Source organism: Neovison vison, chromosome 3 (assembly GCF_020171115.1).
Source record: "Neovison vison isolate M4711 chromosome 3, ASM_NN_V1, whole genome shotgun sequence".
In the NCBI taxonomy this organism is placed as follows: domain Eukaryota; kingdom Metazoa; phylum Chordata; class Mammalia; order Carnivora; family Mustelidae; genus Neogale; species Neogale vison.
This window is the reverse complement of record NC_058093.1, coordinates 214,590,437-214,614,714: the sequence shown is the minus strand read 5'-3', so window position 1 is coordinate 214,614,714 and position 24,278 is coordinate 214,590,437. Positions and strand designations below refer to the sequence as shown.

The window sequence follows — 24,278 nt, the reverse complement described above, 5'->3', positions numbered from 1 at the left end:
AGTCACTCCAGTAAACAATTGAAAATTGAAATACTTAGCAATACATTTAATAAAATGCTGTGCAAAATCTGTATAATGGAAAGAATAAAATATTGCTGAGAGAATTTGAAGAAGTAATAAACAGATATATTCATGGACTGGAAGACTCAGGATTGTTATTATCTTACAGCTCTCCCTCACAGCCCCAGTGAGGGATCCAATACAATCCGAGTGACAGTCCTGCATGCTATTTTGTAGAAATTGATAATACAGTTTTAAATTTATATGGAAATTCAAAGGACCCTGAATAGCCAAGGCATCTGGGAGATATAAAAAAAGGAAGGGGGGACAGATTTGGAAGATTTATACTACCTGGTTTTAGCACATAGAGTAATCAAAGACAGTGTGGTACTGACATAGTTTGTTTATTTGAAATCTTCATTAAGCTGATAAATTCCCCATCTCACAAATAGCCAGAGTACCAGCGACTGCACTTACTGATACAGTTTAAATGTAGACATTATATCAGTAGATTAGATAATCCAGAAATAGGGCAGCTGCTTTTCAGCAGAGGTGCCAACATAATTCAGTGGGAGAGGGGTAGCCTTTCCAACAAAGGATTCCAGAACAGCTAGAATCTATATGGAAAAAAGATAACCACAGCTGTTTCTCATGGCATTTATAAAAATTAAAATTGATTGTAGACCTACATGTGAAAGCTAAAACTGCAAAACTTGTGGATGAAACCATTAGAGAAAATCATCCTGACCTTCAAGAAAGCCAAGATTTCTTATTTAGAACATTAAAAGGAGCCGTGAAAGAAAATTGATAAATTGGACTTCAAAATTTGAAACTTCTGAGAGACATTAAGAAAATAAAAGATAAGTTATAGATTCAGGAGAATATAATCACACTACATTTATCTGTCACAACACTTGTATTCCAAGAAGACAATCCTCATCTTGATTGAAGACAAACCAGTAAATACTAGACAAAAGATTTTAAAAGTCCCTTCCTTAGAGTAGATAGACAAATAGCCAGTAAACACATAAAAGGATGTTCAACATCATTAGTCATTGGAGAAGTAAAAATTAAATTACAGAAAGATCTCACTATGTACCCTTTTAGGATGGCTAAAACTAGAAGACGGTCTCAAATGTTGGGAAGGATGTGAAGAGGCTGAACTTTTCACACTTTTCTGCTGAGAATATGAAAAGAGTCGTTAGAGGTTCGTGGGATAAAAAAGGGCTGGGGGGAAAGCTGGGAAAATAAGCATGACAGAAAGGACAGTGACGGTAAACACCCTGGTCTATGTGGAAATGAATAGTTTGGTGGCATTTGAGCATTACACAGAGGTAGCAGGAGACAATGCAGGGGACGTAAGAGGAAATATTTGTGGTGGATACTTGTGGTTGCATGCAGAAAGATGCATGTATCTGACTGGAGATGAGAAAGCCAGAGGCAAAGCCATTGTGGTGGCGCTGAACTATGCTAGGTTGTACTAGGGCTCTTGTAGTAGGTGCAAGTCCGTATTTCACTGATGGGTGTGTAATTGTTAAGAATTCTCTTTAAACAAAACAATGTCAGTATACTGGTTGTGATAGTATGCTATAAATGTTACCATTGGGGAAAACTGAGTAATAGGCACAGGGGATATTTCTGTATAATTTTTTAAAATATATTGATTACATTGTATGCCTCCAGGTGTGTATGTGTGTGTTTTAGTCTTACCTTAACAATATGGATAGAATGATGGAGATTTGTAACTAAATATTACCCTCAGCAATGTTGACTTTGTGAGTCCCAGCTCTAGATTTATGCTAATTTTGGCACTATTTATGTTACGATTTCAGAGACATTCCATAAGTGGACCAATCTCTACATCCAAGCCCCTGACGGCACTGACAGATAAGAGACCAAACTATGGGGAGATCCCTGTTCAAGGTATATCTTGTATGGCATAGTATTTCACTTCTGCTGTCAATTCTTTGATTCTTCTGACTTTTTTGGCTAACTAAATTGTGATTTTCTTTGTTCTTGACATTATTTCAGCTGCTCTGGTATACATCTTTATCAGAAGCTTACTAATAATACATCGTCATTACAGATAGGGGGATTCGTTATACATATATGTCTTGGAAGACAACTCTCTAGACATTATGATAGGCAATGGAGAGTCCAAACCATTACTAGGCATTTTGTTTTCAAGTTTTTCATGGGATAGGTGTTGTTACCCACGTTTTATAGATACTAAAAACAAGGTTTCAGAAAGTTAAATAACTTAACACAGGTTAACAATGAACAGTAGACCTGGGCAGCCTGACGCCAAAGCCCATTCTTTTAACCTCTGTGCTCGGTATTATTGTCCATACAAGGAAACTGAGAATCTGAAACATGAGGTTGAGATGAGGTGCATTCTTTTGCACACTTATAAGGGGCTTGGCTGTTCTCACACAACTTTTATGGTAGAGCCAGTACCAGAACCCACATCACCTGCCTTTCGAGGTCAGAGCACCTTCTCTGACCCTATACTGCCTCTTCCTGCACGGTGCTGCAGAGCACTGGAAAATGGTTTGTAGCATTGGGGCATGGTACTTTGAAGTGCAGGCTTCACTTGGGGTAGGTGTCGAAGTGCCCAGCCCCAGGCTTCTCTCAGCTGATGTAGGCTGATTGCCTCCAAGTGTTCATCTCTGCATTCTCTTGGTTGTGGCAGTTAGCCTTTAGGCATGTGACTACAGGTTTCAACAGGTGTGGGTTAAAAAATAAGCAGACTTGTGAGAATTAGTCCTTCAAATAACCCAGAAGATGCTCTGTGGGCCCCATGGAGCACCTGTGCAGGAGGTGTCCAGTTTAGCGGTGGGACTGGCCCTTCCTCTGCCAGTTGCAGGTATACTGCATATTCAGAGGAGCTGCTCATGCCTGCAGTTAGGGATAATGGAGCACAAGATGGTGCTGCTGCCTCCTTCCCTACAGAAGGGCTTGCCTTCTACCCCTTCTTCTTGGCTCTGGTATGTTTGTAAGTCATGACTTGAGGTATTTTCTCCCCTCAATAGTGAAAGGTGTCAAGTCTCTCTTTACATTTTGACTGTGTTCTCACCCTTGAGTCCCAGATGGATCCATGGATTATGTATGTATAGGGTGCCACTGAGCACGCTCTCTTCTGGGATGTTAATTTTTATTTCCATAATGCCACACTCTTGTGTCTTCTCTCTCCCTCCCTGGCTGCTTCTCTCATCACCTGTGCTTGATTCCCCTTCCTGACCTGTAAATGGTGGTATACCTCTGAGCTAAGTTCCTGGGCCTGCCTTCTCTGTCTGTACCCTGCTGCTATATTCTTTCTCATAGTTCTAACTATTATTTTCAAACTGGTATCTTCAGCCTGTTTCTCTCCTCTAGACTCTAGACTCATATACCCAGTTGCCTACTCAGTAGCTCCATTTGGATATCAGTCTCAGATGGTGTGTGTCCAGGACAAGATTTCTGGATTTTCTGAACTTGTCCTACCTGTAATCTGTCTTCTCCATTTCAGTTAATGACAGTTTTATCCTCCAGAAACCTTGGAATCATCCTTAACTCCCTTATCTTATACCCCATATCTGCACACTGTTAGGTTTTTGGGTTTTTTTTTTCCTTCATGATCAAATAAATGTATTTTTATTTTTTATTTTTATTTTTTTTTTAGGTAGGCTCCATGTGGGCTTGAACTCATGACCCTGAGATCAGGACTTGAGCTGAGATCAAGAGTCTGATGCTTGACCAACTCAGCCACCCAGGCACCCCAGTCAAATCAATTTTTTAATTGAAGTATAAGTGACATATAACATATTAATTTCAGGCTTTCATGTTTTTGTACATGTTGCAAAATGATCACCGCAATAAGTCTCGTTACCATCTGTCACCAAAGTTACAGAACTGTTTTGTCCTTTAGGACAAATCCAGAGTCGGAGAATTGCTCTTCCCTCTACCATCACCTAGCCTTGGTCAAGCCACGATCATTTCTCACCTGGGTTCTGACAAAAGATTTGTATCTACCCTCACAATCTGTTCTTAACCCTACAGCCAGCATACTCCTGAAGAATATAAATTGGAACACTTCATTCCGTTCAAAACCTCCCCCCAACTCCCCATTTCTCTCAGAAGAAAAGCTAGAGTTCTCTCAGTGGCCTCCAGGCCCTCCCAACGTGGCCTTGGTTGCCTCTCCAGCCTTACCATGTTTCCCTTTCAGTCACTCCCTGGGGACTCGGGCACACGGCCGGCCGCGGAGCCTGGCACTGGCACTTCTGTGCCCGAGAGCGCTGCTGCATGCCCACACGGCTCCCTTGGGCCCTTCTTCAAGGCTTTGCTCTAGGCTTTCTTTAGCTGGTGGGTGCCATGTGTAAAATTAGAAACTTTATGCCCCTCCACACACCCCTTTCCCAAACTCCTCTCCCCTTTAAAAAAAACTTGGATGACTTAACCCTTTGGACACACTGCATAGTTTACTTGTCTATAGCTTTTATTGTCTGCCTGCCTAGACTGTGAGGTCCATGAATTCAGGGATTTAATATCTGTTTGATTCACTGAGGTATCTCAGCACCTGTTGTCTTACTGGGCTCTTGATAATAAATTGTGAGATGAGTGAATGAAGTGCAAGTTAAAGCATGTAAGGGGCTTAGCACAGATTTTAGTCCACAGTAAATGCTCACTGTGAGATTTTATTACTGTTAGCATATGCTACTCGTAGCACAAGTGGCTGAGAAGGATGGCTCTTATTGTCTGAGTACAAGATTTTATTTCATTGCAAGGCTGCCAGGGTCTGCAGGATTTTGCTTAGCAGCTGACAAGTGGTTGTGAGAAACCATCACTACATGTTATGTTTTGGGCATCTTAAAGCTGCAGGCACCAAGGGTAAAGATGGAAGCCAAGGGTTCAGGAGCACTCCCACTCAGCTGCCTGTTGCATTTGCCCCCATTCTGTCAATGAAGTCAGCCTTTTGATCTGCAGTCAGTGCCAAGTACAGTTGGAACCAGGACCAGGATGCTACAGCCTTTGAGAATATATGTAACACTGGGTCTGTAACAGCCCTGTGGGAGTGACCCCATCTGGAGAGCCTTGAGGTCATCTTCAGATACAGAGAAAACAGAGTCCCCAGGTCCCAGTCATCTAAACTGTAATAAGAGAGTAGGATTTCCAGGCTCTCTTGAAACGGTTTTCTTTCTCTTTTTTTTTTAAGATTTTTTTTTTTAATTTTATTTAACAGAGAGAGAGAGATCACAAGTAGGCAGAGAGGCAGGCAGAGTGAGAGGGGGAAGCAGGCTCCCTGCTGAGCAGAGAGCCTGATGTGGGGCTCGATCCCAGGATCCTGAGATCATGACGTGAACTGAAGGCAGAGGCTTAATCCACTGAGCCACCCAGGCGCCCCTCAAATTGCTTTTCTTCCTTGATTGCTTCCTTTATCTTCATAATCAAAGAATAGTCTATAATTTTCATTTTGAAAGTTTCAGTGGCTTCATTACTTAAACTTTCAAAGATGCTGCCTCTTGTTCTACACTTAAATTAGAGAATTTGGTGTTTTTTCCGATTAAGTATATTATAATAGGCATAGGGGTTTTTGTTCTATTTTAGCATCATGCTTATATGTCAGTTACAGGAAAATATTTCAGAGCAGAGAAATCTTACTATAAATGGACTAATCAGATGCTCTTTTGTTGGTATTATTGGCTTAGGGTCATGATTGTGCCACCTCAGTGACTCTTTCTACGTAGGATATGAATTAGCATTTATGGCCTAATAAGCAGGAAAAGATAGATCTGCTAACTAGGTACATGGATACAGGTGGCTGAAAAGGTCTTTATTGACCCTACTTATACAGTGTGATGTTTTAAGGTCCGGAGTATTAAGCAAAGACCTCAGCTGGATGTTGCATGTGGCCGGGGAGCCTGGGTTTTTGCCCCATGTCAGGGTGATCTTATAAGTGCCCTCTCTGTGTCATGGCTTAGACATTTGGTAATCTGAGAAAGTTAATTAATCCGAGTGGATTTATGTTCTGTAAAGAAATTCATACTCTTGGGGTGCCTGGGTGGCTCATTTGGTTAAGCATCTGCCTTCGCTTTGGTAATGATCTTGGGGTCCTAGAATCGACATCAGGCTCCCTGGTCAGTGGGGAGTCTGCGGCTCCTTCTCCCTCTACCTCCCCCCACTTATTTTCTTTCTCTCTCAAATAAATAGTCTTTTTTTTTTTAAGATTTTATTTTTTATTTGACAGAGGGAGACAAGCGAGAGAGGAAACACAAGCAGGGGAAGATGTAGGCAGAGGGAGAAGCAGGCTTCCCGCCAAGCAGGGAGCCTCATGTGGGGCTCGATCCCCGGACCCTGGGATCATGACCCGAGCCAAAGGCAGACACAGAACAACTGAGCCATCCAGGCGCCCCTCAAATAAATAAAATCTTTTTTTTTTTTTTAAAGATTTAATTTATTTATTTGACAGACAGAGATCACAAGTAGGCAGAGAAGCAGGCAGAGAGAGAGGAGGAAGCAGGCTCCCTGCTGAGCAGAGAGCCCGATGTGGGGCTCGATCCCAGAACCCTGGGATCATTACCTGAGCCGAAGGCAGAGGCTTTAACCCACTGAGCCACCCAGGCGCCCCAAATAAATAAAATCTTAAAAAGAAAGAAAGAAGGAAAGAAAGATTCTTATCATCTGTCTAAATTGCATTACTTGAGGCTAGAGATATTAAAAGTTTTAAAAATGCAGTATTTTGAAGACATTGGTTTATGGTAAGGGTACATAGAATAAATGTGATATAAAGGAGGTTTTACTAGCAGGCCAGATCTGTGTTGAAAGTTATAGTCCTAAGTTAAATAAAAGAAAAAGAGCTTTCTTTTAAAAACATGAACGTTTAAAAAAAAATGTGTGTGTGTGTGTGTGTGTGTGTGTATTTACTTGAGATTGAGAAAGAGAATGCACACAAACGGGGACCAGGGAAGGCAGAGGGAGAAGCAGGCTAACGTGGGACTCAGTCCCTGGACCCTGAGATCTTGACCTGAGCCAAAATGCTTAGCCAACTGAACCGCCTAGGCACCCTCAAAAAGAGCTTTGTATTTAAAAAGTTCCAGAGCAATTTTCATTCTCCAGAGGGTAGATCTAAGTCAGATCCTGGCTCAGCCCTAGATCCCATCCTAATGGGGAAATTCCTAGGAAAAATTCAGCTAGAAATCCTCCCCTCTTGTTTTTATAGTCTGGTGATCTAACCTCTCCCCTCCCTCAACCCTTTCCTTCTTTTCTCTGTGGTTCTTGGTATTTGTCTTGATGAACCAGAGTATCTAGGCTCCTTTTTCCCCCCAACATATTATTACAGAAAATTTCGAACATAGAGAAAAGTTGGAAGAATTTGTATAGTGGATATCTACATTGCATTGTCTAGATTCTTAAGTACTTTACTGTGTTCATGTTTTTGTTTTTAAGATTTTATTTATTTATTTATTTGATGGAGAGACACAACGAGAGAGGGAACGCAAGCAGGGGGAGTGGGAGAGGGAGAAGCAGATTCCCCACTCAGCAGGGAGCCCGATGCAGGGCTCGATCCCAGGACCCTGGGACCATGACCCGAGCCAAAGGCAGACACCTAACCGACTGAGCCACCCAGTTGCCCCTGTGTTCATGTTTTCAGGTTTATCCACCCCTCTATCCCTTCAGTGCATCTTGTTTTTTAAATGCTTCTCAAGGTAAGCTGTCGTTGGTACATTTGAGCATGCATTGCAATATTTATTTAAGGTGCCCTGTCTATCTTTAAACTCTTGAGGTAAACCTTATAGAAGAGTTGCAAAAATATTAGAGTTCTATCTCACACTTTTCCTTAGCTTCCCTTACAGTGAATGTCCTGCATAGCAACAGGGCAGTTATCAAAAATAAGAAATCAATATTGTTAACATACTTTTGCCTAAACTCCAGATGTTTGGATTTCACCAATTTTTCCACTGCTGTCCCTTTTAATTCCAGGATCAAATCCCAGGCCCAACTTTGTGTTTAGTTGTCTTATCTCATGAAGCCTCCTAAGTTCATCAGTCTTTCTCTGTCTTTGTGATCTTGACACCTTTGAAGAATACTGGCCAGTTACTTTTTTAGAGTATCTCTCAGAATGGATTTGTGTGTTATTTGTTCCTGATTGGGTTGAGTTTATGTACTGTCAGCAAAGCAGCTCTGACAGGGGTGAGGGCCCTTCTCAGGTATCGTATCAGGGACATGTGAGGGCCATACATACTATTACTAGCCATGTTGGCTGTGATCACTTGGTGAGGATGGTTGTCTGCTAGTAATTAATAAATACCCTATTCCTGTTTAAACTTTCTATCACTGATTTTAGCATCCGTTTGGGTATTTTGCCTGTGGGATTTATTCAAATCATTATACTACTGTTTTATTTTTATTTTTATTTTTTTTAAAGATTTTATTTATTTATTTGTCAGAGACAGAGGGAGAGAGAGCGAGCAAGCACAGGCAGACAGAGAGGCAGGCAGAGGCAGAGGGAGAAGCAGGCGCCCTGCTGAGCAAGGAGCCCGATGTGGGACTCGATCCCAGGACCCTGGGATCATGACCTGAGCCGAAGGCAGCTGCTTAACCAACTGAGCCACCCAGGCGTCCCACTACTGTTTTATTTTTAACATATATTTGTATTAGTATAGATTCATGGGTATTTATTTTATTCTTTTGTTGTAATCTCTTACTGTTATTATTTTTGTTGTTGTTTCTCAAATTACTCCAACTTGGGAACCATTCGGACCTCTTTCACATTGGATCCTTGCTCTTTTAATGCCCCCCCCCCCAAAGCACTTTCTTACTTTTGGGCACCGGAAGGTGATCCAGACTCCTCCAGTCTCCCAACAGCAGAAACCTGGACGTCATTGTCCATAATATACTTATTTATTGAACCCTCCTGTGCATGTCCAGTCATTTCACAGTTGCTGCACTGTACCCCTGTGAAAAGCAGATCTGCAGAGTACAGTGCATACAGTTCATTTTGTGTTTAGCCTGAGAGTATCCAGTCAATGGATAGCCAATGGATAGTCAATGGATAGTCCAGTCATGGACTCGATATCCAGTCCATTCATTTTTCTACTTAGATCAGCCCCTTTTCACCACTGTCTCAGTATAGTTATGCCATGCTTTTGTAATACAGTTAGATTAATTTTGTCTAGTCTGTATTTCATCCCTCCACCCCCCAACTTCTGATTTTCTTAAAAATTTTGTATCTAATAATTCATTCTGTTCTGTGCATTGTAGGGTGCTTAGCAGCCTCCCCGGCCTCTACCCACGAGGTGGTAAGCACCCCACTGCGCCAAGTGTGGCAGTGAAAATTGCCTCAAGACAATGACATGCTGGCAAACTTGCCTTCAGTTGAGAACCAGAGACATGGTTCTCACAGTTTTATTTATCTGATTTTAGCAGAGAGATGGAAATTATAAGCAAAAATCAAAGGAAAGAAGGAAAGCTTAGCTGATCTTCTGTTTGTCTATTTCCATCAGAGGCTCTAACATACTCATCATAGTATTTTAAGTGCCCTATCAGATAGTTCCAACATCTCTGCCACATCTGTGTCGGTTTTATTGATTACTTTGTGCCTTGACATAGTAAACTGGATATATTTTTCTTTTTCTTGTGTTTTTTTTTCTTAATATATTTTAGACTTCTTTGTTGAAATCTGGACATCTTATATAGAGCAGTAGATTGGTTTTATGCCTTGACACAGGCACCTCTTTGAGTTGATTAGAGTTGATCTGTTCAGGAGCTGGGCTGGCTTTGGGTTTTAAGTTGCTGTGGAGTCCTTAGTGCACAGCAGGCTTCCAGCTGCTCTGGTGATCCTTATATTTAGAGGGGGGCTGGTGTTCGGGAATAGTTTTCTCAATGTTCGCTCCAAATACAGCTTTCGGCTGCCTTTGCATATTGCGTCTTAGGGAGCGCCAGTCTCACATTCTTGTGACTCTTTCAGCTCAGATTTCTCATTTGTTCATCTGTTGAGAACATGTATATATATTTTATAATGTCGAGCAGATCTTTAATAGCTGCTTTAAACTCTTTTTTGCTAATTCTAACATGGGTTATCTTTGGGTAGGTTTTGGGTAGGTTTCCATTTCTTTTGAGTATGGGTCACTTTGCTCTCTCTCTTTGTATGTCTAGTAATTTTGAATTATATTCTGGCTGTCGTCAATCACACGTTGTAGAGATTGCTTTCCGTTTTGTTCCTCTGCAGAAAATTGGTTTTTGATAGCAAACCGTACCTTGGCTCATCTCAAACGCTATCTAACTTCTTTTCCTTCAATTGAAATACCTGTTAAGGGGCACCTGGGTGGCTCAGTGGGTTAAGCCGCTGCCTTCAGCTCAGGTCATGATCTCAGGGTCCTGGGATCGAGTCCCGCATCGGGCTATCTGCTCAGCAGGGAGCCTGCTTCCCTTCCTCTCTCTCTGCCTGCCTCTCTGCCTACTTGTGATCTCTGTCTGTCAAATAAATAAATAAAATCTTTAAAAAAAAAAAAAAAAGAGAGAAATACCTGTTCAGTTATTTTGTCCTTAATTCAACTCTGGAATCTGAGTGCTTGTGGTTTTCAGAGGTCAGTGAGAGATTTGGGCAGAGTATGTATACAGAATTTGTGATTCTTTCTGGTATTTCCCCTACTCCCTCCCTTTTCAGCAGCTTTGGTTGTCCTGACATCTACCTTCTCCTTTTTCAAGGCAGTAAAGCTGTCTACCAGCTGTCCTTTGTGGCCTCACCTGCGGCCTGCACTCATGCCTAGAGCCATAAACTGGGAAACTCACCCCTATGCTCTTTCATTCTTCCACGTATTTACTCCTTTCATTTTCTGCCTGCTTTTGGATTTTCTTCAATGCCCCCTTAAGTGGTTGAATTTCATATTTTTTTTCAGATTTTATACTCCTTTTTGGCAGGAGCATCAGTCCATTTGGAACTACTCTTTGAACAGAAGTTGGCCATTTAGGCTTCTATTTTATTTTATTTTATTTTTTTTAAAGATTTTATTTATTTATTTGACAGAGAGAAATCACAAGTAGACAGAGGCAGGCAGAGAGAGAGAGAGGGAAGCAGGCTCCCCGCTGAGCAGAGAGCCCGATGTGGGACTCCATCCCAGGACCCTGAGATCATGACCTGAGCCGAAGGCAGCGGCTTAACCCACTGAGCCACCCAGGCGCCCTAGGCTTCTATTTTAAAACCCACTATTTTGCCTGAAAATTTGTTTTGGGAAACAATAAAGGGGTAACTGCCTGTACCTGTTTATTTCTGTGATTCCTAAAATAAGAGAGCATTAAGTAGCAGACCTACTATGCTCCTGTTATTGTTGCCTGTCTATTGGACATGAACAGAACAACTCTGTGTAGGTTTATTCCTTCCCCTGAGCCCTGGATCTCATCCCCTTGGGCTGTCACAGATGCTGTTAGCCTCAGGCTATGATCCACTTCTCCCAGGTATTCAGCTTTACCCTGTCTACTGGCTCCCTTCCACTGTCATTTAAAAATGCTCACCACATCCTGGGATACCTGGGTGGCTCAGTTGGTTAAGTGCCTTCATTGGCTCCCTGTTGCGAATAGGGTACAGTCCAAACTCTTTAATTTGGCCTGCATTGCCTGCACGCTTTCCCTTGCCTGTTCTGGCCCTTCCAGCCTGCCTCTGCCGCCTCATCTGTTCCTCTTTTCTCCCGTCCTCTGAACATTGCTGCCCTGGAGTTTCTGAGCACTCAGCTGGGAACACTCTCCCCTCCAGCCTCTCCTTCGCCTGTGTAAAATCTATTAATTACCCTTCTCATCTGAATTGAGATGTCATTTCCTGAGGTGACTTTCCCGGACCTCCCCTCAAGAGCATGTCACGTCCCCTATTGTGTTCCCAGAGCCCTGTGTACTTGTTCTTTCCTAGCATCCCTCACTTGTAAAGGGTTTTTTTGTTTTTTGTTTTTTGTTTTTTTTTAAAGTATATGGCTTCTGCTCTAGATTCTGAGTTCTGTAAGGGTAAGTTTCTTGTCTCCTTTCTTCCTTTCTTTGACCTTCTCACCAAGTCCAGTGCCTAGTAAGTAGTGGACACCCAAATGTTTTATGTTTAATGAATGTATTAAAGACAAGAAAAACTCCATATGGCAGTAGAATAGACTCTATTACTATAAAATAGAATCTCTTCTGCTTACCACATTTGACTGTAATACACCAGTCTTATTTGCTGAAGAGCAATAAACTGACAGTTTGACATGCAGACGGAATACAGCGGCTGATGGCTGTAGTAAATGGACATGTGCTCGCCCTGGGACAAGTGCCTCTGAGCAAGTTTGAGTCCCACAATGAGAGCACTTCATGGAAGGGCAGCAGACTGTGTTGTGCCCGATGAAGATGACCACAAATAATTTTGAAAAGAATAACCCTGTTGAGGCCTTCAGTACAATTTTGTGCATTTTCAAAAAAAGTAGGTGTTGGTCTGTGGTAGGGGAGTACCTGCCGAATGGAGACAGATCCTTAGACATGCAGTAAGGAAAGATTTAACCAGGGTTGAGGAGAGGAATCAGCAGTAAATTTCATGAGCTTTGTTTCAGTCGTGTTCTTATAGTATGCAATTTAGAAACACTTCCCTCTAGGGAATGACGTGGGCTTATTGCCTTGCCGACATGCTTCTTGTTTGGATTCATTTGTCTGTTACAAGCTTTATTTTCACTTTCTTCATTTGCCGTGTTCTTTGGGAGATTAAGATTTTGGGGAAGTGACTGGTTTCATAATTGTAAAATGGAAATTTTGATTAAATTTAAAATGTTGATTTCTGTTTCCTACTATTTCCGTGTTCTGCTAACTTTGTTTTGTCTGTCAGTCTGTGCATAATTTGCTTTTCCTGTGCGGATGAATGCCAACCACTGACAGGATTCAGAATTCTGATTGATGCTTGCTTGTGGACTCTTCGCACAGAGGTGGTATTTGTTCAGGTTTGGAAAGACGTAGTGACTCTAGGCTGTATAAGTCCTGTCTTCATTAAGAAAGTAAGTTCATCCTTCCCAAAGTTGTATGTAATTAGTTACATTTGGTAACCAAATAAAAATGTTCCTCATAAACTTAGAAAATAGATTTTGAAATAGCAGGTATGTTATCCTTGAAAGATGTCATATGCCATGATGATATTCTGAGAGGAACTATTTTTTTAAAGTGGTAAATGATCTGTTAAAATATGTTCACTGTGGGGACTATTAGTGAAGACTAATAGTCTTCAGTAAGTTTAAGAGGTAGTGTTTTCCCTTATGCTAATCACACATCTATTGCATGTGGCAGCTGGGCAGAACACATCTAGACTGTCCGTCCTGCTGCTTGTCCTGGCCTGATGACAGCCTTGTCAGGCTTGTAGCCTGAGGCATGAAGTGTGTGCTGGTCTGTTTGGGGCTGCCATTCCGGGGGGGCAGGTCCTGAGGAAATGATGTTAAGCTAGACCAGAAGGATGGTGAAGGTAGCCAGGCTATAGTGGGAATGGAGAAAGAGAACAGGAGGTGCGGGAGCAGCTTGTGCCAATGTTTGGGAAGCTCCAGTTTGAGAAACTGGAGTCTAGAGAGCAAGAGAGGGGTGAAACAGGGCTGTGGCTGCAAACTGGGCAGTAGAGACAGTACCTGTCTTCTTCTTCCCCAAATTCTCAGAAATGTCTGGTGCTTCCTTGTCGCTCTCAGACTGAAGTCCACATAAAAGGTAATGAAGGCTCTTGTTGGTCAGCCTCGTCCCTTCAGAGCCCCTTTTCCTGCTGCCCTCTCTGATTTCGGTATGCCCTGTGTTGAGGCCACACTGGGATTTTATTGTTTTGTAACTTGAATGTCCTTACACCTTTGTTCTCATTGTTTCTGGCCAAAATATGGTTCCCGCTTCTCTTTTCTGTTAGTAAAGCCCAGCTTAACGTCATTATATTGTTGAAGACCTCCCTGCTGCCTTAAATCAAAGTGAATGTTTTCTCACTCTGTGGTTTGATAATACTTTGTCATTCTCACTGTAATTGTCCAATCTGTTTTGTCTCTGGTTGTATATATGTATGGCTTCCCTGCTCTTGGTAGGAACTTAAGGGCAAGACTTTGATTTAGCTTGTACTTATAGACCAACATAGAAGATCTTTGAATTTTGATTTAGCAGTCAGTGATTTAGAGGCATTCATCTGTGTCAAAAATCATCCCTAGAAATCAAACATTGAATGAAATGTTTTCCCACAGTCCTTGTCTACAGAAACTCTTCTGTAGACATGGGCTCCATGGGGGATTGTTAGAGTGCCATATATTGAGAAGGAAAGATGAGCCTGGGGGTGTTGGGAGAGGAGGAGAGATCACCTTCCTGCTACCTTTGTGACTTCAAAGTTCATTGTCTCATGTCTTTATTTTGACCCTTCCTGTTTTGTGCAGAGCATCTATTAAGAACATCTTCAACCAGCCGACCCGCTTCTCTGCCGAGAGTACCTGCCATGGAAAGTGCCAAGACCATCTCAGGTGATGACTTTTTATCTGGAATTTCCTTTAGAAAGACTCTTCCAGAAGTTTTAGTAATGGTACCAAATGCTTTCTCTTTAGACTTACTTAACTTTCTTGCCTCTTTAGCTCTTGAATTGATTTTTTTTTTTAAAGATTTTATTTATTTATTTGACAGAGACAGATCACAAGTAGGCAGAGAGGCAGGCAGAGAGAGAGAGGAGGAAGCAGGCTCCCTGCTGAGCAGAGAGCCCGATGCGGGACTCGATCCCAGGACCCCGAGATCATGACCTGAGCCGAAGGCAGCGGCTTAACCCACTGAGCCACCCAGGCGCCCTCTTTTTTTTTTTTTTGAAAGATTAATTTTTATTTTAGAGAGAGAATGCATGAGCAGGGAGTGGAAGGGGGCAAAGAGAGAGAAACTCAAGCAGACTACCCACTGAGCTGGGAGCCTGGCATGGGGCTTGATCTCACAACCCTGAGATCATGACCTGAGCTGAAATCAAGATTTGGATGCTTAACCGACTGAGCCAAGGGTGTCCCTTGAGTTGATTATTTTCACTCTGAATTTCCCCTGTTGTATCTTCTAGAGTCTGTAGAAATCACATTTCATGGCTGTGATTTTAAAATAAAAGAGGGATACCTGGGTGCTTCAGTCATTTAAGCATCTGCCTTTGGCTTCAGTCAGGATCCCTGGGTCCTGGGATTGAGCCCTATGTTGGACTCCCTGCTCGGTGGGGAGCCTGCTTCTCCTCCTCTGCAGCGCTCCCGCTTGTGCTTGCTCTCTCTCCCTCTCTGTCAAATAAATAAATAAATAAAACAACCCCGAAAACTAGATCATTCCATTTCTTTTTTTTTTTTTTTTAAAGATTTTATTTATTTATTTGTGAGAGAGAGAGGGAGGGAGAGCGAGCACAGGCAGACAGAGAGGCAGGCAGAGGCAGAGGGAGAAGCAGGCTCCCTGCTGAGCAAGGAGCCCGACGTGGGACTCGATCCCAGGACGCTGGGATCATGACCTGAGCTGAAGGCAGCTGCTTAACCAACTGAGCCACCCAGGCATCCCAGATCATTCCATTTCTTTAACAAGTATTTATGAGGGGCCTAGAATGGGTTAGATATTGTGCCAAAATTATAGCTTGATACAACATTAGTACAGTTGTGAAAGATTAGGATATCCTTCCCAAGGTATGTCGCAACTGTTATTTCAGAGCACACCAAAAATTCTCCGGAAACCAGATTTTTCCAAGTCTGATAAAGCCATCCTATAATGATGACTTCAACAGGCTCCCCTTGTCTCCAGGGGGTAATTCCAGTTTATCAATTGCTCACATTATTTTCCTTTTGTGACCCTTATTTACCCTTTAAAACTCAACTAGAAATTGAACCAGGAAAGGAGAAATTTCTGTAACTCTGCCTTACAGTTACCCTTCCACTTGTACAGTGATTTAAGTTAGTACAGTTTTCAGGTGTCATAGCCAGGTCTTTTTATTAGTGGAAGTCCAGCCAAAATTACCATCCCAAAGCCCAGGTTCCAAAGCCTATTCTTCTCACAGAGTCCTTTCTATTCTTTCTCACTTTCCTCTAGATTATATAAAATGATGAAAGGTGTTTCAGCCAGTTTTCTAGCACTGCTAGATTAAGGCATTCTAAACTGCTGATTTAAGACACTTGAAGATCTGACACTGAAAGAAAAAACAAGGATAATTATAAGATTATGTCAGAAATATGTACAAATACATCATTCTAATAAAATCATGTAATAGGAGAAAGCATCTCTTTTCTCTGGATCTTTACAGACATCACTTTACTAATGCAGAGTTAGGTTCTGCTTTGGCTATCCTAAAATCACCAAGAACATTTTAGTCTATGAAAGGGGGGCCATTTCAGTCATTAGGGAAGAATTATTGATGTACAGCACTGATTGCAGCCAGCTCAGGGCGCCTGCACATCCAGCATCTTCTGATGTGAGAGAGTATGTATCTGAGGTCAGGAACTTTGCTCTTATTTCCCTTCTTCCTGCATTCAGCCCAGGGCCACGAACACCTGTGCCTAGTCAGCACCTCCTTGTTAGAAAGTGGCTTTTGTTGTGGCTCTGTTAGCAAAGGCTGAAGCATGGGCTACTTCTACTTACCAGTTCTCAGAGCTTTCTGTAGTTCTGACAGGGTGTGCTAGCCTTTTAAAATAGAACTTTCCTTATTGCCCTTGTTTCTCAGTAGTTGACACCTTTTGGTGTGTCTCACTGGTTCGTGTTTTTAGAAACATGGCCTGATCCAGAATTAAGTGTGGCCCTATAATGAAGTATCTTTCTTTTCATTCCTTTTAATGGTATCTTGACTAAGTTTAGAAGGGTTTTGATTATTTTAGTTGACAGTGAATAGCTGCCAAGTATGGCTTTTTTTTTAAAATAATTTTTTATTTTTTATAAACGTATAATATATTTTTATCCCCCGGGGTACAGGTATGTGAATCACCAGGTTTACACACTTCACAGCACTCACCATAGCACATACCCTCCCCAATGTCCATAACCCTACCCCCCTTCCCCCAGCCCCCCTCCCCCCAGCAACCCTCAGTTTGTTTTGTGAGATTAAGAGTCACTTATGGTTTGTCTCCCTCCCAATCCCATCTTGTTTCATTTATTTTTCTCCTACCCCCATTACCCCCGTGTTGCATCTCCACTTCCTCATATCAGGGAGATCATATGATAATTGTCTTTCTCCGCTTGACTTATTTCGCTAAGCATGATACGCTCTAGTTCCATCCACAAATGGCAAGATTTCATTTCTTTTGATGGCTGCATAGTATTCCATTGTGTATATATACCACATCTTCTTTATCCATCCATCTTTTGATGGATAGGTTCTTTCCATAGTTTGGCTATTGTGGACATTGCTGCTATAAACATTCGGGTGCACGTGCCCCTTTGGATCACTATGTTTGTATCTTTAGGGTAAATACCCAGTAGTGCAATTGGTGGGTCATAGGGTAGTTCTATTTTCAACATTTTGAGGAACCTCCATGCTGTTTTCCAGAGTAGTTGCATCAGCTTGCATTCCAAGTATGGCTTTAATTAGCCTTTGGTTTTCGCTGTATTTGTGATTAAATGAACATTTCTGGAATGCTCACTGTGGGCTAGGTAGGTTCTGTGAGTGTTAATGGGGATGGATAAGACACACTCCTCACTTCAGGGAGTGTGGAGTTCAGTGCATATCTCAACTGCTGTACCTTTTTTACCGTTTTCCTAGTGAAAGAAGTAAATCCATTCAAGTTACCAGTGTGATAAAGAAAATGTTATTTTTTTCCTCCTATATGGTCATTTCTGCTCTTTTTTGAAACTGCTGAAGAAACTATCTCAATTTAAAAGTTTTTTTTTTTTTTAAGATTTTATTTATTTATTTATTTGTGTGTGAGAGAGAGAGGGTTTGGAAAGAGCATGCACAGGCAGGCAGAGGTGGAGAGAGAAGCATGCTCCCTGCCAAGTAAGGAGCCCGATGAGGGACTTGATCCCAGGACCCTGAGATCATGACGGGAGCTGAAGGCAGCAGCTTGACTGACTGAGCCACTCAGGCGTCCCTCAATTTAAAAGTGTTTTATAAAAGTAAATGTTTTTCTGTATTTATGTAAAAGCATAATGACTGTTTCTCACAATCAGTGTCTCGACGAAGTAGTGAAGAGATGAAACGAGATATCTCTGCACCTGAGGGAGCATCACCGGCCTCTCTTATGGCTATGGGAACCACGTCTCCACAGCTTTCTCTGTCCTCCTCTCCCACGGCATCCGTCACCCCCACCACTCGAAGTCGGATAAGGTAGAGAACAGTTAATCCTGGTGCATTTCATGCATACCTTTCTTGGCCTTTGGAGATTGATGATCAGGTTGTGAAATAATGGCAGTCAAGCACTGATTTTTTTTTTTCCTTTGTGTCTCATTAAATGTTTTCTCGTCTCTTCTATGCCCAGAGTTGGGTAGGATGGTATGATAAAAAGCAAGGCACCATAGAAGAGATGATGTGTAATCAGAATACTGGGCTTGGGTAGAGGGTTAGGGAAGGCTTCCGAGAGGAGTGGTGTCTGGATGGGGAGGGCAGGCTGGCATTGTTGGCAGGGTCAGTGATGTGAGTCAACGAACAGAAGGGTGAGTAACTGAAAAATGGGGGAGCTATGGGAGGTAGTACTGCACAGGCACAGAGGATGGGTACAGAAGGCCAGAGGAAGGTGTGGACCTACTACATCCAGGGGCCATGGAAGATAAGATTGACAGTAGGGAATGGCTAGGCATGGAACCTCTTTTTTTTTTTTTTTTTAAGATTTTATTTATTTATTTGACAGAGATCACAAGTAGGCAGAGAGGCAGACAGAGAGAGAGAGAGAGAGGAGGAAGCAGGCTCCCTGCTGAGCAGAGAGCCCGATGTGGGGCTCGATCCCAGGACCCTGAGATCATGACCTGAGCCGAAGGCAGAGGCTTTAACCCACTGAGCCACCCAGGCGCCCCTGGCATGGAACCTCTTTATAGTCCAATTGAGTCACTCAGATATGGTTGTAGCTATAAAGCGGAGTAAGTAAACCAATGTGAGAAGGTGATTCAGGGATTTTTCTCTTGTGGAGAAAAGTCGAGGAACACAACTAAAATAACATTATGATGTTTCTACCATGCCCGGATCAGTATGATAGCAGTGGAAATGGTGAAGGGTTTATACTCTGGAGGCTTTTCAAAGGGAAAGATGGTTGATTCTGACAACAGATTCTAGAAAAGGAATGAAAAAAGGAGAGTTACCAAAGGGCACTCTAATTATTTTTAGAGGAAACTAAGGGCATGATGCTGCATTGATCACTGATAAAGAATACCTGAAAATGGAATAGTATATTTTGTTCATTTTTCTCTTATATCAGAAGCCGTTTGGGACTAAGAAATAGTTATCATTTAGAGGGGAAAAAAACAAATGTCAGAAATAAAGCAAACATTGTTTATAGGGATGAGGAAAACTGTTGTTTTGAGGTATATTGAGAATTGAAGGAGAGATGGGAGTGGGTTTCAGAACTTTAGATTTATGGGGCACCGGGGTAGCTCAGTTGTAAAGCATCCGTCTTTGGCTCAGGTCCTGATCCCAGGGTCCTGGGATTGAGCCCTGCATCAGGCTTCCTGCTCGGCTGGAAGCCTGCTTCTCCCTCTCCCACTCCCCCTGCTTGTGTTCCCTCTCTTGCTGTGTCTGTCTGTCAAATAAATAAATAAAATCTTAAAAAAAAAAACAAAAAACCTTTAGATTTACATTGACTTATAGGTATAAGGATAAAATGGAATAGTTGACCTGTCAAACTCAAATTATGTACTTGTGTTTAAAGCCCTGCCATTAGGGGCCCAGCCTCTTAGAATAGTGGTCCTGTAAACAGTGCACCATCAGAGCAAGTAGGGAGCCAGTGATTAGGGTAGCTCTCACTCTGGCCAGACTGATGCAGGGAGAGCATTGTCCATGCTTGTCTCTGTCCTGGGTAGTAGGCCACCTGCAGTTTGTCTATGGAAAGGGCACCCACTCTTCTGGCTTCCCTACTCAGAAGCTGTGATTTTCAACAAGTCATCTCCTGGAAATTGTCTTCATCTTACAATGAAGAAGTTATGAGAGATGACTCTCCAGCTCTGGGAGAATCTTTTTTTGCAGCTTCCCATTGTAGTCCATAGAATTACTCTTCTTTGGGGCACCTGGGTGGCTCAGTGGGTTAAGCCGCTGCCTTCGGCTCAGGTCATGATCTCAGGGTCCTGGGATCGAGTCCCGCATCGGCTCTCTGCTCAGCAGAGAGCCTGCTTCCTCCTCTCTCTCTCTCTCTCTGCCTGCCTCTCTGCCTACTTGTAATCTCTATCTGTCAAATAAATAAATAAAATCTTTAAAAAAAAAAAAAAAGAATTACTCTTCTTTGATGCTTTTTAAGCTGTTTCTATAAACAAACAGACCTGGTGTGAGCCAGAATAAACTTTTCACAGTGATTATAGTAGTTTTATTTTGAGCATGATGGAGGTTGATTTATTTATTTTTTTGGCTTGCTTTTTTGTGTTCATTCACATAACTTTTATCTTCATTCTCTTTTCCTATGTTTGGTGGTATTTTAACACACTTCTTTGAACTTTTTAAACCAAAGCAGGAGTCTGGTGGGCTGGCACACAAGCATAAAAGTATATTTCTTCAAGGTAGCAGTTTTAACTGCTTGTTGAAAATTTTTGTATTTTACTTCTGGTTCTAAGATAAATCAAACTGGTGCGGGTTCATTGCACCTCTCAATTGTAAAAAGCCTCAGTTCTAAATGTGTATTTTTTTATTTCCTAACTTACTTTGAAGGGTGAATACAGACAGAATCAATGTGTTGAAGAATACTGAGCTGCTTGTAACATAACCTTTAGGACACTTATTGGACTAAGTTTATGGAGTGTGGAGTAGAATCTCTGCTTTTTTTATGAAGTAACCACTAAAAACTAGACCAGGTTTTCAAGGGTATGCCACTTGTGAAAGAGCAGGTTATTTTAGAGGTACTCTTACTCTAGGTAGTCCTAGAGTAGTTACTAAAAGGAAGGATTTGGCCCAGATATGCAAGGTTGTATGCCTCCCTTGCATGATCCAAACATCTTTTTTGATTCATTCTCTTATCTGGAACAGGATATTTGTTCTGCCTTCAAGGAAATTGGCAGTACCCTAAAATACCCTACGTATATTTTTAAGAAATGAGTTACAACCATTGTTGGGTTTTCTTTCTTTCTCTCTTTTTTTTCTTCCTTTCTTCCTTTCTTTCTTTGAACTTCTGTGGTCTATCTGTGTCTTATAGTAAACTCTGAAGTTCCTCGAGGGGGCAGGGAGCCTGTGTTGTTCACTACTCATTGCCCAGCACTTGCACACTGACTGGCGAAGTGGTGGGTAAGGAGGTATTAAATAAGTGAGTGAATTTACGGAAAAATCCCGTTTTTCTATGCAAGATAAAATTCTAATTACCTATAGTCAAGAAAGAGTGTATAATAAAGCAGTAAATACATTTGAGATGTTTTATGGATGTTGGTCGCCATCTGTTGTCTTATCTGTTTCCCCCAGTTGTAGGCACCTTGAAGGCACGAACCATGCCTTATAATCCTTCGTATTTACAAGAAGGATTTGTTCTTAAAAAAGAGGAAATGATTGAGGACATAAAAGGTAGGAAACAAAAATGAATAAAATAAAATAAAGCATAAAGATTATGGAAAGGTAAGCTATTAGGTGAAAGGCGGCTGTGGCAGCTTTCAGATGCTGCCAGCATCAAGTTATTATGGCCCCTTCTGAGCGTTCTGGAGTGCATTTCATTATTTTGTGAATGCACACTGTACTGAATCTTTGCCAGTTTCCTTGTGGATAATAGAGTTCCTCCCTTCAGACAGCAGAAACCCCTGACAGTGGTGGGTCAGTGAGGGTCCTGGCAAAATTGTAAGAAAAATCATATGAGTGAAAAGATGCATCTTGCCATTAGATGTCTTTGTGTGTGCAGTTAATACTACTCAAAAATGCACCCTGACATTGTTCTCTTCTTTGTGGGATTTCTGGTTTATAATCGAGCTCAAATAAAAAATGTTTTAACTTTGGGTTCCTTGTTTTCACTTAGGGAAGAAAGGAAGGACCCTCTGTCAGCACTGGCAAGAGAATATGGAGGTTCAAAGAGGAATGCCTTGCTGAAGTGGTGTCAAAAGAAGACAGAAGGTTATCAGGTAATCAATCATATGGTTCCTTTGTCCCACAGGAGCAGTGGCCGCACCAGATGCTAGAGTGTCATAGCTCGCTACATATCTCACATTAAGATGGGGGATCCTATGCTGAATTTTAAAAACACATTCAACACAAAGTCTGTCCCAAATTTGGCTGAGGGCCACTTGGATGGCATCACTTTTTACCTTTCCAGAGTAGCTAATCTTTCTAGTACTTTTACTCAGCTATTCTGTAACATGTTCTTACTTAAGTCATGTTAACTGCTTTCGCTGAGGTCTCATCTGGACTGAGAGTAAAAATATGTTTATTTTACTTTAATATTTTCATTAATGGTTAAAATGATAAATTTTATATGTATTTTATGTAAGTTTTATTGCAGTAAATTACTTAGCAAAAAAAGGTAAATGATTAGGATATAAGTAGATAGAAAATCATCAAGGACATATTAAGACTTGAACTTGATACTAGACACTGTATGTGTATATATATGTATGTGTGTATATATATAAAAATGTATATGTGTATACGTGTGTGTGTGTGGACACACACACATAACACATGTATGTATAACTGGACCTACCCAACCACAGCAGTATCAAAGATTCTTCTCAGGTGCATATAGAACATTACAGGATAGGGTATATATTGGATCATAAAATGTCTCAAATATGAACAAAGATTGAAATCATATTGAGTATCTTCTGACCACAATGGAATGAAATTAGAAATGTGTAACAGAAGGAAAATTCACAACTAAGTGGAAACTAAACAGTTAAAGTAAAAAAAAAAAGCAGTGGGCCAAAGGATAAATCACAAGGGAAATTAGAAAATAAAGAGAATGAAAGTGAAACACAACCTACTGAAACTTATAGGAGGCACTGAGAGCAGTTTATAGCCATAAACTTGATCTCACAACCCTGATTTTCTTCAAAAAGAAAATCTCAAATCAGTAACCTAACCTTTCACTTTAAGAAAGTAGAAAAAGAAGAGTAAACTAAACCAAAGTAGTCAGAAGGAAAGAAATAAAAATTAGAGCAGAAAAAACAGTAGAAGAGATTAATGAAACCAAAAGCTGGTTCTTTGGGACGCCTGGGTGGCTCAGTTGGTTAGGCAGCTGCCTTTGGCTCAGGTCATGATCCCAGCGTCCTGGGATCGAGTTCCACATCGGGCTCCTTGCTCAGCAGGGAGCCTGCTTCTCCCTCTGTCTCTGCCTGCCATTCTGTCTGCCTGTGCTCGCGCTCTCTGACAAATAAAAATAAAATCTTAAAAAAAAAAAAAAAAAAAAGCTGGTTCTTTGAAAAGATCAACAAGTTGACAAACCTTTAGCTAGATGGACAAAGGAAAAAAAAAGAGCAGACTATAAAAGAAGGGACATTCCTAGTGACCTCAAGAAATAAGGAATACTTATTTACTTAGAAAATAATAATAATAATAATAGGAATACTTTTTTTTTTTTAAGATTTTTTATTTATTTATTTGACAGAGAGAAATCACAAGTAGACGGAGAGGCAGGCAGAGAGAGAGAGGGAAGCAGGCTCCCTGCTGAGCAGAGAGCCTGATGTGGGACTCGATCCCAGGACCCTGAGATCATGACCTGAGCCGAAGGCAGCGGCTTAACCCACTGAGCCACCCAGGCGCCCCTAATAATAGGAATACTTAAAAGGGAATACTATGACCAGCTTGTACACTGACACATTGGATGACCTAGGTATAAAAGGACTAATTCTTAGAAATGCACTATCAAAAATGACTCAAGAAGGGGACACCTGGGTGGCTCAGTCGGTTGGGTGTCTGATTCTTAGTTTCAATTCAGGTCATGATCTCTTCAGGTCCTGGGATCAAGTCTTGTGTCAGGCTCCATGCCCATTGCAGAGTCTATTTGTCCTTTTTCTCCCTCTGTTCCTCCCACCAAATAAATAAATAAAATCTTAAAAAAAAAAACAAAACACTCAAGAAGAAAAAATCTGAATAGATCTATTCAACAGAAGATATTGACTTAATAAGCAAAACACTTCCAACAAAGAAAAGCCCACGACCAGATGGCTTCATTGGTGATTTCTACCAAATGTTTAGAAGAACTAACACCAGGCTTTCTCAAACTCTTCCAAAAATAAAGGAGAGAATACTTCCTGACTCATTTTGTGAG

The 24,278-nt window shown here is 41.5% G+C and overlaps 1 protein-coding gene across 3 annotated transcripts in view; it reads left to right on the top strand.

The window, feature by feature from the left end:
- Window positions 1–24,278, top strand: part of SPECC1L (sperm antigen with calponin homology and coiled-coil domains 1 like) — a 142,581-nt gene that overhangs the window by 85,638 nt on the left and 32,665 nt on the right. For all 3 annotated transcript variants that reach the window (XM_044243829.1, XM_044243830.1, XM_044243828.1), the window contains exons 10-13: window positions 1,833–1,923; window positions 14,361–14,444; window positions 18,076–18,232; window positions 22,032–22,134. In XM_044243829.1, the coding sequence (XP_044099764.1) occupies window positions 1,833–1,923; window positions 14,361–14,444; window positions 18,076–18,232; window positions 22,032–22,134 (435 nt within the window). The remainder of the gene's footprint in view (window positions 1–1,832; window positions 1,924–14,360; window positions 14,445–18,075; window positions 18,233–22,031; window positions 22,135–24,278) is intronic.